Raw genomic sequence first — 12,756 nt, forward strand, 5'->3', positions numbered from 1 at the left:
AAAAGTTAGCATTATTTGGCATGGAGAGGGAGTGAGATAGAGGATGTTCTTTATATACTATAATACAAATGCAGAATCAATTGGTGTATATTCTCTCGGTATATGTCTCTGTCACAAGATAAATTATATGGCTTATACTTTTTGTGAAGAAGATCTACTGAAGTATTTTTCTTACCGGAAATAAATAAAAGGGATTGCATTATATGATATCATTTATTTTTGGTACTAGGTCACAATTCATATCCGTCATTAGATGTCAAATTGGATGGTTTGAGGTGTATAATAAAGTTCAAGAAATTTGTTTTTGAACTTGAAATCTAGTCGATGATACACAAATAACCATTCGATTTGAAATTTGATAAACAAAAGTGCTCAAGACCTCCTTATATAAAAAACAAATAGCCTTTTTGCATTTACTTAAATAAAAAAGGGCCAACTTTTTGTTGCCGGAGTTGGACCTCAGTTACCTTAAGTAAAAAGTAAAATTGTAGTCCAAAAATTCCGGCATAAAGTATGGTTTTGTTGTCAAAAAATCTTCAAATTGATCATGTTGACTTCAACAATAATAGATCTTAAAAAAAAATAAAAAAAATAATTGAATTTTTAAGAATAATTTATCTTGTAATATATAATTCAGACTTTATATTTTTTTTTAAAACTCCAAATTTCGTAGTTATATACGGAGATTGATTTTCAAGCCATGGTTCCAAACACCATAACTATGCTTTATGGTAAGTGGTTTCAATGTGAGACTTATTTTTTAACATAATAAGCTGCTGACTGCAATCCTGATGAAATATCGCCGTACTTTATATGGAAATATTTTAGGTCAACACGTGCAGTTACATGGTAAAAAACTTACGTTCTACTTCTTTCCAGTTTACCACATAATTTTATTTTCTTAATTTTGATGCATGATATTGGTACATCTATGTAGAGTGAAATTGTCAAACCAATATTTAAAACTACATACTAAATTGCTATGTTTTAGGAGAAGAAAATTTATATAACGAAGGCAAGTTGATACTATACAAGCAGGATGCACCTAAAAAATCCGTTAGAAAAGAGTGATATGAAGTTGTGAAATTTTCCAGTTGATTATCTCAACCTCGTGAAATATGAATATAAAAAAAAAAAAAATTCAAATCTTAAAAATAATGCATTTTGTAATAAGTTATTTGTCTATTTTCAAGCTTTTTAAAATATTTATAGATCTACTCGACCTGCAACAATAAGTGGAATTTTAAATTTCATAATTAAAATTGAAAATATATTTTCTAACCATAATAAGTTTCTGACACTAGAACTACATCTTCCAAAAACACCTTTAAATGTGCTTTTTTTTTTGTATAGCATAAGCTAGGTACCTTATATAAACCTTACCCTTTATGAGAGCTTGCTAGAACTATGGACAGGAATTGGTTGAAAATATGGTACCACACCACTCAAGCAAAAAATGTCCCTGTCTTAATGGTACTCCACTTTAAGGAAATAAAACTTTTAGCCATAATTTCCATATTTGTTGCATAAAACATGCAGAAATTCTCTTGCTAATATTTCTCCTCTAACTATACGGTACGAGGGGACAAGACCAGCAATGGGCTGGGCCAGGCTTAGCCTTGCCAGGCCCTTGTTCTCACAAAGCCGGCCCAGCCCAGACTAGGTCAAAGGGGATCTGTCCCAGCCCTAGCCCTATAGTCAAGGGTGTGGGGTCAAGTGCACTAATCGTAACTTGAGTTAGGACCATTGGGCTCGTAGTGGGAGAATCCTTTATAGAAGATAGTACTAGAACTCTCAACTGACATATGATGAGGACCCTATGTACATAGAGAACAAAGGGCATGTAGGGAGACCAATCTGATTCTTATCTTCGTGTTTTTTTTTTTAATGTACTAATGCAAGGAAAAAAATTATATAAGGGTGAGGCTGTAAACAATCAAATTAAAGGCGCACTTCATATATTCACTAGAAGAGAATATTTCGATGCTAAAAAACCCTCAATATGATCATCTCGACCTCTAGATATATGGACACGAGAAAAAATAGCATTCAAGTTTTGGAAATAATTCATCTTGTAATGTATTACTTAGACCGTAAATTTTCAAGATTTTCGAGTGTTCATAGGTCTTTTCGATCTACACTATTTTGTAATCTTTAAATTTATAATTCAAGATGAAAACAAATTTTAAAGCCATCATAAAGATTTCTAATACTGAAATGAGATGTTTCAACATTATTTGAAGATGCTCCTTGTTTTGATTGTTTAGGGCCTCAGCCTTATACAAACCACAACGTTAATACAATGAGCATGGACACTCTCAAACCCATCGTGATTCAGAGAAAAAAATAAAATAAAAGAAAAACTTTGTGCCTGTTTTGAATAATCTGGGGGATTCTCCAATCGAGATCCATCCGACATTGAGAACCGTAGGACCAATTCTACTCGGCCGATTCCAAGTTAGGGACAATCCGACTCGACCGATTCCATGTTAGCCCTTCACTGGTCAAGAGCAAGTAGTAGTGTATTGGGCCCATTTCACCCCAACAAGGGTCTTCCTCTTAAGGCTCTAAAGGTTTCAGCACCTTTTGGTTTGGAACCTTTTCCTTTACTTCTTCTTGTCGCTGCCGACCATATTCACATATTCACAACTTTCTCAACAAAGAATAACTTCTTTGCTGAGTTCCCATTCCCTTCTCTTTAAGATTTATGGCACTTTCCTCCTCTCCTATTAAAAGGCTTCCACTATCACCTCTTTAGCCCGTAAGTTTCTATATGCCAAGTTCTCTGTGATCTCCTACAGAACAGCACAAATCTTGCTTTCATCAACCTTGATTAACATTTTCTTGAAGTCATTCATATTCCGAAGAGATCAAGAGGAAAATGGCTAAGTTGACATTGATTAGAAGAGTAAGTGATGGGTTGCCTCTGGCACAAAGTTTCCCCCCTTCAAAAGAAGAGAAGGATGGCTTGTTGTTTTACAGAGAGCAAGGAGATTTGGTCATGGCTGAGATATCGAGAAGAGCTCCAGAAGCCTCCAGAATGTCGATTCGTATCGATCACCACTGCTTTAAGTATCCTTTTTTGAAAATTTTCTTTCCCTCTTTTCTTGATACCATTTTCTTTAATTTTCTCAGTGATTTTGTTTTATTGATTTTCTTCCAACGTTATTTCCTTTTGTGAAGAACATATGGTTCAAACTTACCATTGTTTTGAAACACTTTTTCCTCTCCATGAGGCATGTTTCCTTTGCAGTTGATAGGGAACAACACAATGAATTATGAAATGTCTTTAGCAGAGACATCTATCGATTTTGAGAAACAATGATATAGAAGTAGTTTAGTTTTTTAACAGATTTTTTACTGTTAGTTTAATGATGGGATGTTCAATTAAATGATTCCCATGTTACTTATTTCATAACTTAGCAAACCCATAGTATATACAAGAAGCATATTTAATGGACACATTATTGCCATCATCATAGAATTTTTTCAATTAATTGGGATCGGCTATCCATTGGATATATATAATTTTTTTTTTTTACTTTTTGGTTTTTTTTTTTAGTTTTAACTAATGAAATTTATATTTGTATTATTTTTACTTATTGAAAATTTTGACTAATGAAGTTTAGATCTTAATATTTTATTTTCACTTGCTATGGCTCTTTACAAATATTTTGGTAAAAAATAATTGCTTGTGTTTTTATTGGGTTCCTTAATTTATTTGGAGTTTTATTATAGAAGATGGAGTATGTTATATGGCTCTATTTGATGCTTATTACCCTAGAAAGCTGGCTTTTCACTACTTGGAGGACCTGCACAGGGATTGCCACAATTCTTATGGCCCTGTCATGCATACTATTGCCAACCCTCATGCTTTGTCCAGAATTGGTAAGTTTTTTTATTCGAAGATAAAGATTTTTTGCGTCAAATGTTTTTTACTAATTGATCATCTCGACTTTGACAATCTATATTAGAAAACAAATAAAAAATAGATTTCTAACCTCAAAAACTGTGTATTTTTAACACATTTTTTGGCCATCCAATTTAGTTATTCACAAATCAATTATATCTATATTATTTTTGGAGCAACAAGCTCTGGAGCTAGGAGCAAAAATAGACTTACAAGCTATTACATGAGTTTTTGACACCTTAGCTTATATTTTTGGGTGCGGTGGGGTTTTGAGGTGTGGCTTTAGTAAATAATATAAAATAATATAAAGTTGTGGCCCTATCAAAAGTGCACCCTTTATTCAAGGAGAAAAATCAATAATTGCATTATTGAATTGTGGCCATTAGATGACCAAAACACCCTTCCTCATTGCTTTGGCTATTTTAGTCATTTAAGCAAGATTTTAGAAAAAATGGTCGTTCCATAGAAATAAGGACCACAACATTGTACCATACCTGAGCTTCATATAATATATGCGAAAAATTTTTATATAAGGTTGCACTTTTATTTATAAAAGCTGCTATAAAATATATCATTCATTTTATTTAAATGGTATAGATTGAGTATCATTTTAAAAGACGTGCTACATTATAAAATACGTCTCAAATCTACATTATCCAATAAAAATAGATAGTGTAGAACATCACAACTTTATTTCTACAAGTAAAGTTACCACCTTATATAAACTGGACCCAATATATAAGGTTAGGTAAAACCGGTTTATATAGGTAAACTGCATGAAATTGCAGTTACAAAAAGTTTCTCAAATGATGGTCATTATATTTGGAGAAGTGCTCACTTAAAAATAATTAATCATCATCGTCAAATCCTTTTTCCAACTAATTGGGCTCAGCTACAAGAATTCTAGTGAAGAATTTTGCTCTATCGAAGGTCATACCCTCAGTGAAGCCATAACATATCTATACCCCAGTATTAACAAAAACTACAAGCTCATGATTCATGATAAGTTTAGGCCAAGTTTTACGTTGGTTGCATACCTAACACAATCCAACTCCTTTACCCAGGCAGGGGCAGGTTAAAGTAAAATTTAAAATCCTCACCCTACTTAGACCAACTTAAAAAATAACTATCATATTTCTTAGCTATTTCCCATTTTTTCTTATTTACCCAATTTCTTTTTAGACCAACTTAAAAATAATCTTAACTATTTCCCTTTTTTTCTTATTTACCCAATTTCTTCTATATTCTCTTTCTTTACTCATATTGCATTTAAGAAGATATGCATATATAGAGAGAGAGGGTTTTAATCTTCTAACCTTGTTTATTGCAGAATTCATCATTAACGGGATCAGGAAACTTTACTTGGATACAAGGACTCAAGCCAACCTCGCAAAGCTAAAAGCAGGGGGTGGACAAATTCAAGAAATCCCTACACAAGATATCTCTGACTTCCTCTTTAGCCAAAAGGAATCAGGTATTCCCTCTTTTGTAAGAGAGAGAGAGAGAGAGAGAGATTGCCTTGCTTCTGAGGGTGGCAATGACCCGGACCTGACCAGGGACCAACGTCCAGAATTGGGAGTAGCAAGTCGGATTTGGACTCGGACATGGGTTCGGATCCATGTGGACACGACCCGAATTCTGTTATTAAATAAATAATATTTAATATATATATATATATATATATAAATATTTAAATAAATATAATTATATATTTTTAGTTATAATATTTCAATAATATATTTATGGACAGTGATTTCATGCGACGATTGTATAGTAATATGATGCAATAATCTTCAAAAACTATATTAAGGCTATTTGTTTGATCCAAATATTAAATATAAACCCTTTTCATGTTGATGAACAATCACAAAAGAATAAAAATTTGAAAACGCAACATAAAAAATATTTTTTTAGTCTAATTAACTTAGGCCGTCCAGTTTGGATAGATGCTTAGATCTAGGCCTTATAATAATATTTTTTCTTTCCAAATTTTCTAGACAATTTTATTATATTAGATGAACAATATTAAAAAAAAAAAAACTATTTTGAATTTATAAAGGCATAGATCTTGACATTCATCAAATGGATGGTCTAGATTCATTGTTGGAGGGAACTCATTTTGACCAAATATAAGGTGTAAATTAAGTTTTTTTTATATTGATTATTGAAATGAAGAGGTGTGTACAAAATTTTGGGTCGTACAAATACCATAAATATGGTTTTTTAGAATGTGGTTGCATTATATTGTGATACAACCGTTGCATGAAATTATTGCCCTTTATTTATATATTTAATATAATATTTAAATGTATATATATATATATATATATATATATATATATATATATATATATATATATATATATATATATATATATATATATATATATATATATATATATATATATATATATATATATATATATATATATATATATATATATATATATATATATATATATATATATATAGAGAGAGAGAGAAGATGCTAGGGTGAGCCAACTAACTCACTGAATAGTATAAGCTTAATGGCTCAGATTGAATATAGGCCGATCTGACGGTCGAGAGTGTTTGAATTTTAATATTTTTTCTACAAATTCAAATCGCTTGAAATTTAAGGTGAGTGTTCTTTTTATCAAGCCACACCTAATAAAAATATAAAAAAATAATCCATACAATTAAAAATGACCAAAATATCCCCAACAATTTATGGGGGTATTTTGGTCTTTTTTTTCATGTAAGATATTTTTTTAATATTTTTCAAATATTTATTTATTTTTTATCAACACACGTTTAAAATTCTAAGTGATTTGGATATGTAGAACAAAAACTAAAATTCAAACACTATCGGGCATCCATGATCGTTAGATCGGCCCAGATTCAATTTGGACCATTGAATTCATTTTTTCTTGTGAGCCTATTCGCTCACATAAGCCTTTTCCTATATATATAAGGGAAAAGTTAATATAGAGCCGAGGCTCTAAACAATTAAATGATAGCCTACCTCAAATAGTTTACTAGAAGAGGTTGTTTTGATGCTCAAATATCCTCAAATTGATCATCTCAACATCAAGATGCATGGACATGAGAAAAAAATAGATTTCAAGTTGTGAAAATAGTGTATTTTGTAATACATTTTTTGACCGTCAATTTTCAAGATTTTCAAGTTTTCATAGATTTGTCGATCTACACTATTTTTGAAGCTTTAAATTTTATAAATAAAGATGAAAATATATTTTAAGGCTATTACAAAGATTTTCAATATTGAAACTACTTTTCTCAACACTTTTTGAAGGTAGACTCTAATTTGATTGTTTAGAGCCTAGGCTCTATACAAACCGCACCCATATTTAAATGTATATATATATATATATATATATATATATATATATATATATATATATATATATATATATATATATATATATATATATACTTTTTTTTTTGGCGCCGGGTCCAGATCTGGGTCCGGGTCTGGGTCCCATAAATATTTTTCGGATCCGAGTTAGATTCGGTTGGACACAGACCAAGACCTAACCTGACCCGACCCATTGCCACCCTACTTTCTTAGGGAGAGAGAGAGAGAGGTCTTTTCTTTTGGCAGCAAATAGATCTTACATTTCAATTTTCATAATTGGCAGACAGATTGAATCGCCATGGGAGGGAATTGTCAACTTTCAACAGTGAATGCCAAATATGGCATTCAAACATGCTTGAGGTGAACAATGTGACAAAAAGAGAAAAGCAAAATTATAGAAAAATATATTTTATAGTACCATGGGTGCTAGTATTTTTACTAATAAAGATTCAATAAGGGCAAAAAAAATAATTAGAATCTCTCTAATTAACAAGAAATCTGACCTCTTATATGCTGATCATTTATCTCTTCATACGAAGTATACCCTAAGATTATTAATCAATGATGCATAAAGTTGAAATTCGCTTCTAGCCATTAGATTCGAAATTAGATGGCTAAAGATGTACCATTCACTTTCAAACTCCAAGAAAATATCTTCGGATAGTATTTGTGACCCCTCTAGATGAAAGGTAGATGTCTCATTGTAGATAAATCCTATATTTACACAACGGCCAAGGTTTGTACGAGTCTCTGGCCCGATATGTGCACGTGCGATCCAATAAAGTCCATCTTAGGGATGGAGTTTGAATTTAATTTTTTGAGAGATTTATGATCTAAAAGGGTGCCGTTTGCATAGAGCTTCGGCTCTAAACAATCAAATTAGAGCTTACTTTCAAATAGTGTTGAGAAATATGGTTTCAATATTGAAAATCTTTGTAAAATCCTTAAAATATGTTTTCATCTTTATTTATAAAGTTTAAATCTTTAAAAATAGTGTCGATCGATAGATCTATGAAAACTTGAAAATTGATGGTAAAAAAATACGTTACAAAATGCACTATTTTCAAAACTTAGAAATCCATTTTTTTGTCATATTCATGTATATTGATGTTGAGTTGATAAATTTGAGGATATTGGGGCATCAAAACAATCTTTTCTAATGGAAGTTTTTACGTAGGCTCAAATTTGATTGTTTAGAGCCTCGGTTCTATATAAACTTTTTTCAATATAAAAATATATAAATTTTTAATTGCAAAACTAATTTTTTAAATATTTTTACACTATGGATAGGAGTTGGACCGTACGCGTTCCCTAGATATCAGGGGACCGCATGGTCATGACCAAAGATTGTACACCCAAACGAGTAAGTGTGATGTCCTAAGGCAAACCATCCACCAACCGTACCTTCAAGGGATGGTGGATGCCAGCCAATAGTCCTTGTGGCGTAACAATGGGACATCGGATCACCACTACCATCCCTCGATAATAAGATTGGACTGTGGATATGCATTTTCAACGCCCCCCCAAATAATCGTCCCAAGGAGTATCTCCCATATGGGAAAAGTTTATATAGAGCCGAGGCTCTAAATAATCAAATTAGAGCCTATCTAAAAAAGTACACAGAAGATGTTGTTTTGATGCTCAAATATCCTCAAATTGATCATCTCGACATCGAGATGCATGGACATGATAAAAAAATAGATTTCAAGTTTTGGAAATAGTGTATTTTGTAACGCATTTTTGGACCGTCAATTTTCAAGTTTTCATAGATCTCTCAATCTACACTATTTTTGAAGCTTTAAATTTTATAAATAAAGATGAAATATATTTTAAGGCTATCAAAATGATTACAAGTATTGAAACCACGTCTCTCGACACTATTTAAAGGTAGGCTCTAATTTGATTGTTTAGAGCCTAGGCTCTATATAAACAGCACCCTTATTTTATTTTAACTAGTTTCACAAATATTTTTTAGCCGCAAGGATCAAAGTGCCCCGAAGGCGGATATCGTACATTCCCTTTGGAAAACCCTATATTTTTTTAAATTAACTAAATAGATAGAAAGATTTCTTTAAGTCCTCCACTATATAGAAGATATATCCTCCCCCCTCCATTCGGCAGTCCAACTAATATTAAGTGAGCCACTGACCCTTTGATCTAGATCTGATGCGTCTGAGTATTTTTTTTTAGATAAATTATATGAATATGATATTTGATATGTGCCATTATCTCAATGGGGCGAACCTAAAACAAATATTCAAAACATATTTTTGATAAAATAAAATAACAAAAAATATTATATTTATTTATTGGTAATATTATTTTATATTTTTTGCAGTTGCAAGTTTAAGAGAGGAGTGGACACCCAAAATTTGGTGTCAAAATATTTTACAGAAAAAAAAAAAGTGTAAAAGTATAACATTGTGATTACGGCTATCTCAACCGTCCATTCAAAATGAATAGTTGAATAAAGGGCATACATAAGTTTTATATAGTGGCATAAGTTTGGATAGGGGAAGTACATAAAGCCTGCTCAATAGATAAATCCCTATCTAGAAGATATTTTAGGACCCCAAACTTCGGGATATTACTTCTTCAGCCTAACAACTATCCTCAAATAATAAACTGAAGTATAATATGTAAATACACTCTATATATACCTTAAAAAGGAAAATTTTATATAAAGTTGCAACTTTATACTAGAGAAGTAAGATGCACTTCAAAATCCAATCGAAAAGAGTATTTCGAAGTTGGAAATCTTCCAATTGATCATTCTGACGTTGATATATGCACATAAAGAAGAAATGAATTTTAAGTCATATAACTAGTTCATCTTGTAGCACGTTATCTGAACCACTTATTTTGAAGAATTTCAAGTGTTTATAAATTATCTCAATCTGCATTATTCTTTTAATTTTAAATTTCATATTCTAGGGTTAGACATGGATTTTTAAGCCATTGTAAGGTTTTCCATACTAGAACTCCATTTTATGGCAAAAATTTAGAGGTGCATCTTGCTTATATAAGGTAGGCACTTTACCTTTGTCAATAATAATAATATAAGGTGGAAAGTTTATAAGAACTTCACTCTTTAAAGAATTACATCTTTTGGTTAAAAGAAAAATGGCAAAACCATCTAATTGATCATCTCGACATCAAGATGTATGAATATGAAAAAAAGAAAAGAAGATTTGAGTCTTAGAAATAGTGCATCTTGCAACACATTATCTAGACCATCCATTTTCAAGATTTCCATTTATTTATAGATCTACTTGATTTTAACCATTTCTAGGGTTTAAAATTTTATAATTAGATATGAAAATAGATTTTAAGATAATTCTAAGAAATTTTTATACAAAAATTGCATATTATAATAAAATTTGAAAGTATGCCTTAATTGGATTGTTTAAAGTTGCAACCTTATAGAAACCACACCCCTGTTAAATAATGGCCATCCAATATTTGCACAGTTATGTATAAATCTTTAGAAGTCTAAATTCCAGTCTTTTAACATATTCTTAAGTGGATTCCAAACTTTCAAAAATTTTCTTTTTTTTTTTAAAAAAAAAAAGACCTTTGAAGGAGATATTTTGTGCCCACGAGAGTAACAATATAGTTTGCTCCAGCAGGAGTTCACTATACCCTCCCTTCTTTTTGTAGTGAATGTTTTGTTTTCATTTACCAAGGCATTTTAAGTTCAACTGCAGGTGATAGCTCTAAAATGGATGCCAATTGCCCTAATCGCCATCGTTGCTGCAACTCTCGTTTGGGCAAGCATAGTGATTGACGAGCATTACATTAATTAAAACCAAATTGCTTCACATTTCATTGGCATCACAAAACACAAGAAATAGCGAGGATCCAAACACAGGTCTCTCTCTCTCTCTCTCTCTCTCTCTCCCTTCCCATACTCTCTCTTTCTCTCTCCTCATATCCTCTTAAGTAATCTCTCTGTCTCTCTCTACATGATGTCCCCTCAGCTTCTCACCCTCCGCTTAATAACTGAACTTAACTCTCTCTCTCTCTCCATGATAACCTCTCAACTTAGAGCTAGCTAGGGGTGCGGTTCTACCAACATTGGTGTTGGGGTGGCAATGGCCCCGGACCCTACCTAGGACATGGGGGTAGACCCAATCCGGGTTTGGCCCAAAAATTAGACATGTGGATCGGGTTTGGGTTCAAATCTTGGGCTAAAACACTATTCGGGTTCGGGTCTAAGTCCGAATAATATTTTTCTGAGTTCTAACATATAAAACGTATTTGAATATAGTTAATTACATAGATATTTTAATTTTTGGGTCGGATCTGGGTCTAGATCCAAGTCCTATACAATATTTTTGGGTCCGGATCTGGGTTTGCCCCGACCCAGATCCGACCCGACCCATTGCCACTCCTACATTAGTGCGCCAGATCATATAAAAACTCTGAAGTTAAGCCTACTTAGACCAGAGTAGTACTAAAATGGGTTACACATCTCGAGAAGTCCTCATGTTGCACCTCTTTAGAGGTTGGGGCCGTCATCCCCATTGATTCACCTAAAAAAAATTAGTAAAAAAGAATGAGCTCTCTCTCTCTCTCTCTCCATATTCAATAATGACCTCTTAACTTTGCTCTCTCTTAGGAAAGGGGTTGGGCCGTGGTGATACCATCCCCATGTCTAATTACAACGTCGTGGTATCCATTTTTATTGCTTACCCAATTATAACGCTTTCAAAATAGAATTTCCCAATCTATTAAAAAAACAGGTAGGAGCATTCCTTCCCCACTGAATTATCCAAAAAAAAAAATACTTTACTCTCTCTCTAACCACAGATATTTTTACGATGCTGTGCAGATCATCTGAATGGAACTGAGAGGGAGAAACTTTCAAAACCGGTCTACAATTTATATTCAGGTTTAAACCACAAAGAGAAGGCATTCTTTCCCTGTAAATTTATAGATTTTGCGTTCAGGCTTCTCTCTTTTGCCTGTCAAAAGGACTGAACCAAAATGGAGATTATTCTTTTAAGGAAATAAGTTAGAGAACTATCTACAAAAAGTGGTGCAAGATCGGTTTCCTTTGGTATCAGTAAATGTAAATGGAAAAGTTCAAAAAGATGTCAATGCAAATGTAATCTGGTTTTATGATTAACGGAAAGCTTGCGTTAATATTCAAAAAATAATAATAATGGAAGGGTGAATACAGAGATACCACCTATGAAAAAGCAAAAATAGTGGGACGGCTTTACTGTATGGGAATATTTATCACAAAAATTACAAGGAGCACAGCACCCCCTGATGGCCCTTCTTTTGCTGCAATTGCTCACGTGCTGGCAATCACAACAGGTACAAGAGGAAAATGGCACACGTCTTCTATTTTTCTTATAGAGGGCGTATGATGTGTTCCTGTGGGAGCACATTGTGCATCTACGCCCTCAGTCTCTTACATAAACTTTTCCCATTTTTAAATGGTAAGTTTCTCATTAGTTCCTATTAAAAGATAAACCTT

At 32.4% G+C, this 12,756-nt stretch overlaps 1 protein-coding gene across 2 annotated transcripts; it reads left to right on the top strand.

Annotated features, from left to right (window-relative positions):
* Positions 1 to 2,736: 2,736 nt before the first annotated feature.
* Positions 2,737 to 12,437, top strand: LOC18436651 (SNARE-like superfamily protein). Of its 2 annotated transcripts, XM_088871468.1 has the most exons (6): positions 2,737 to 3,072; positions 3,728 to 3,888; positions 5,241 to 5,384; positions 7,552 to 7,628; positions 10,976 to 11,139; positions 12,103 to 12,437. In XM_088871468.1, the coding sequence occupies exons 1-5, from the start codon at positions 2,882 to 2,884 to the stop codon at positions 11,072 to 11,074; spliced, it is 672 nt and encodes a 223-aa protein (XP_088727594.1). In that variant the 5' UTR covers positions 2,737 to 2,881; the 3' UTR covers positions 11,075 to 11,139; positions 12,103 to 12,437. The 2 variants fall into 2 exon arrangements, with proteins under 2 accessions (XP_088727594.1, XP_088727595.1); XM_088871469.1 differs by lacking the exon at positions 7,552 to 7,628 and having other exon boundaries at positions 12,103 to 12,235.
* Positions 12,438 to 12,756: the final 319 nt, after the last annotated feature.

Source organism: Amborella trichopoda, chromosome 7 (genome assembly GCF_054954075.1).
Source record: "Amborella trichopoda isolate Santa Cruz 75 chromosome 7, AtrichopodaSantaCruz75HAP2 v2.0, whole genome shotgun sequence".
Classification (NCBI taxonomy): Eukaryota; Viridiplantae; Streptophyta; class Magnoliopsida; order Amborellales; family Amborellaceae; genus Amborella; species Amborella trichopoda.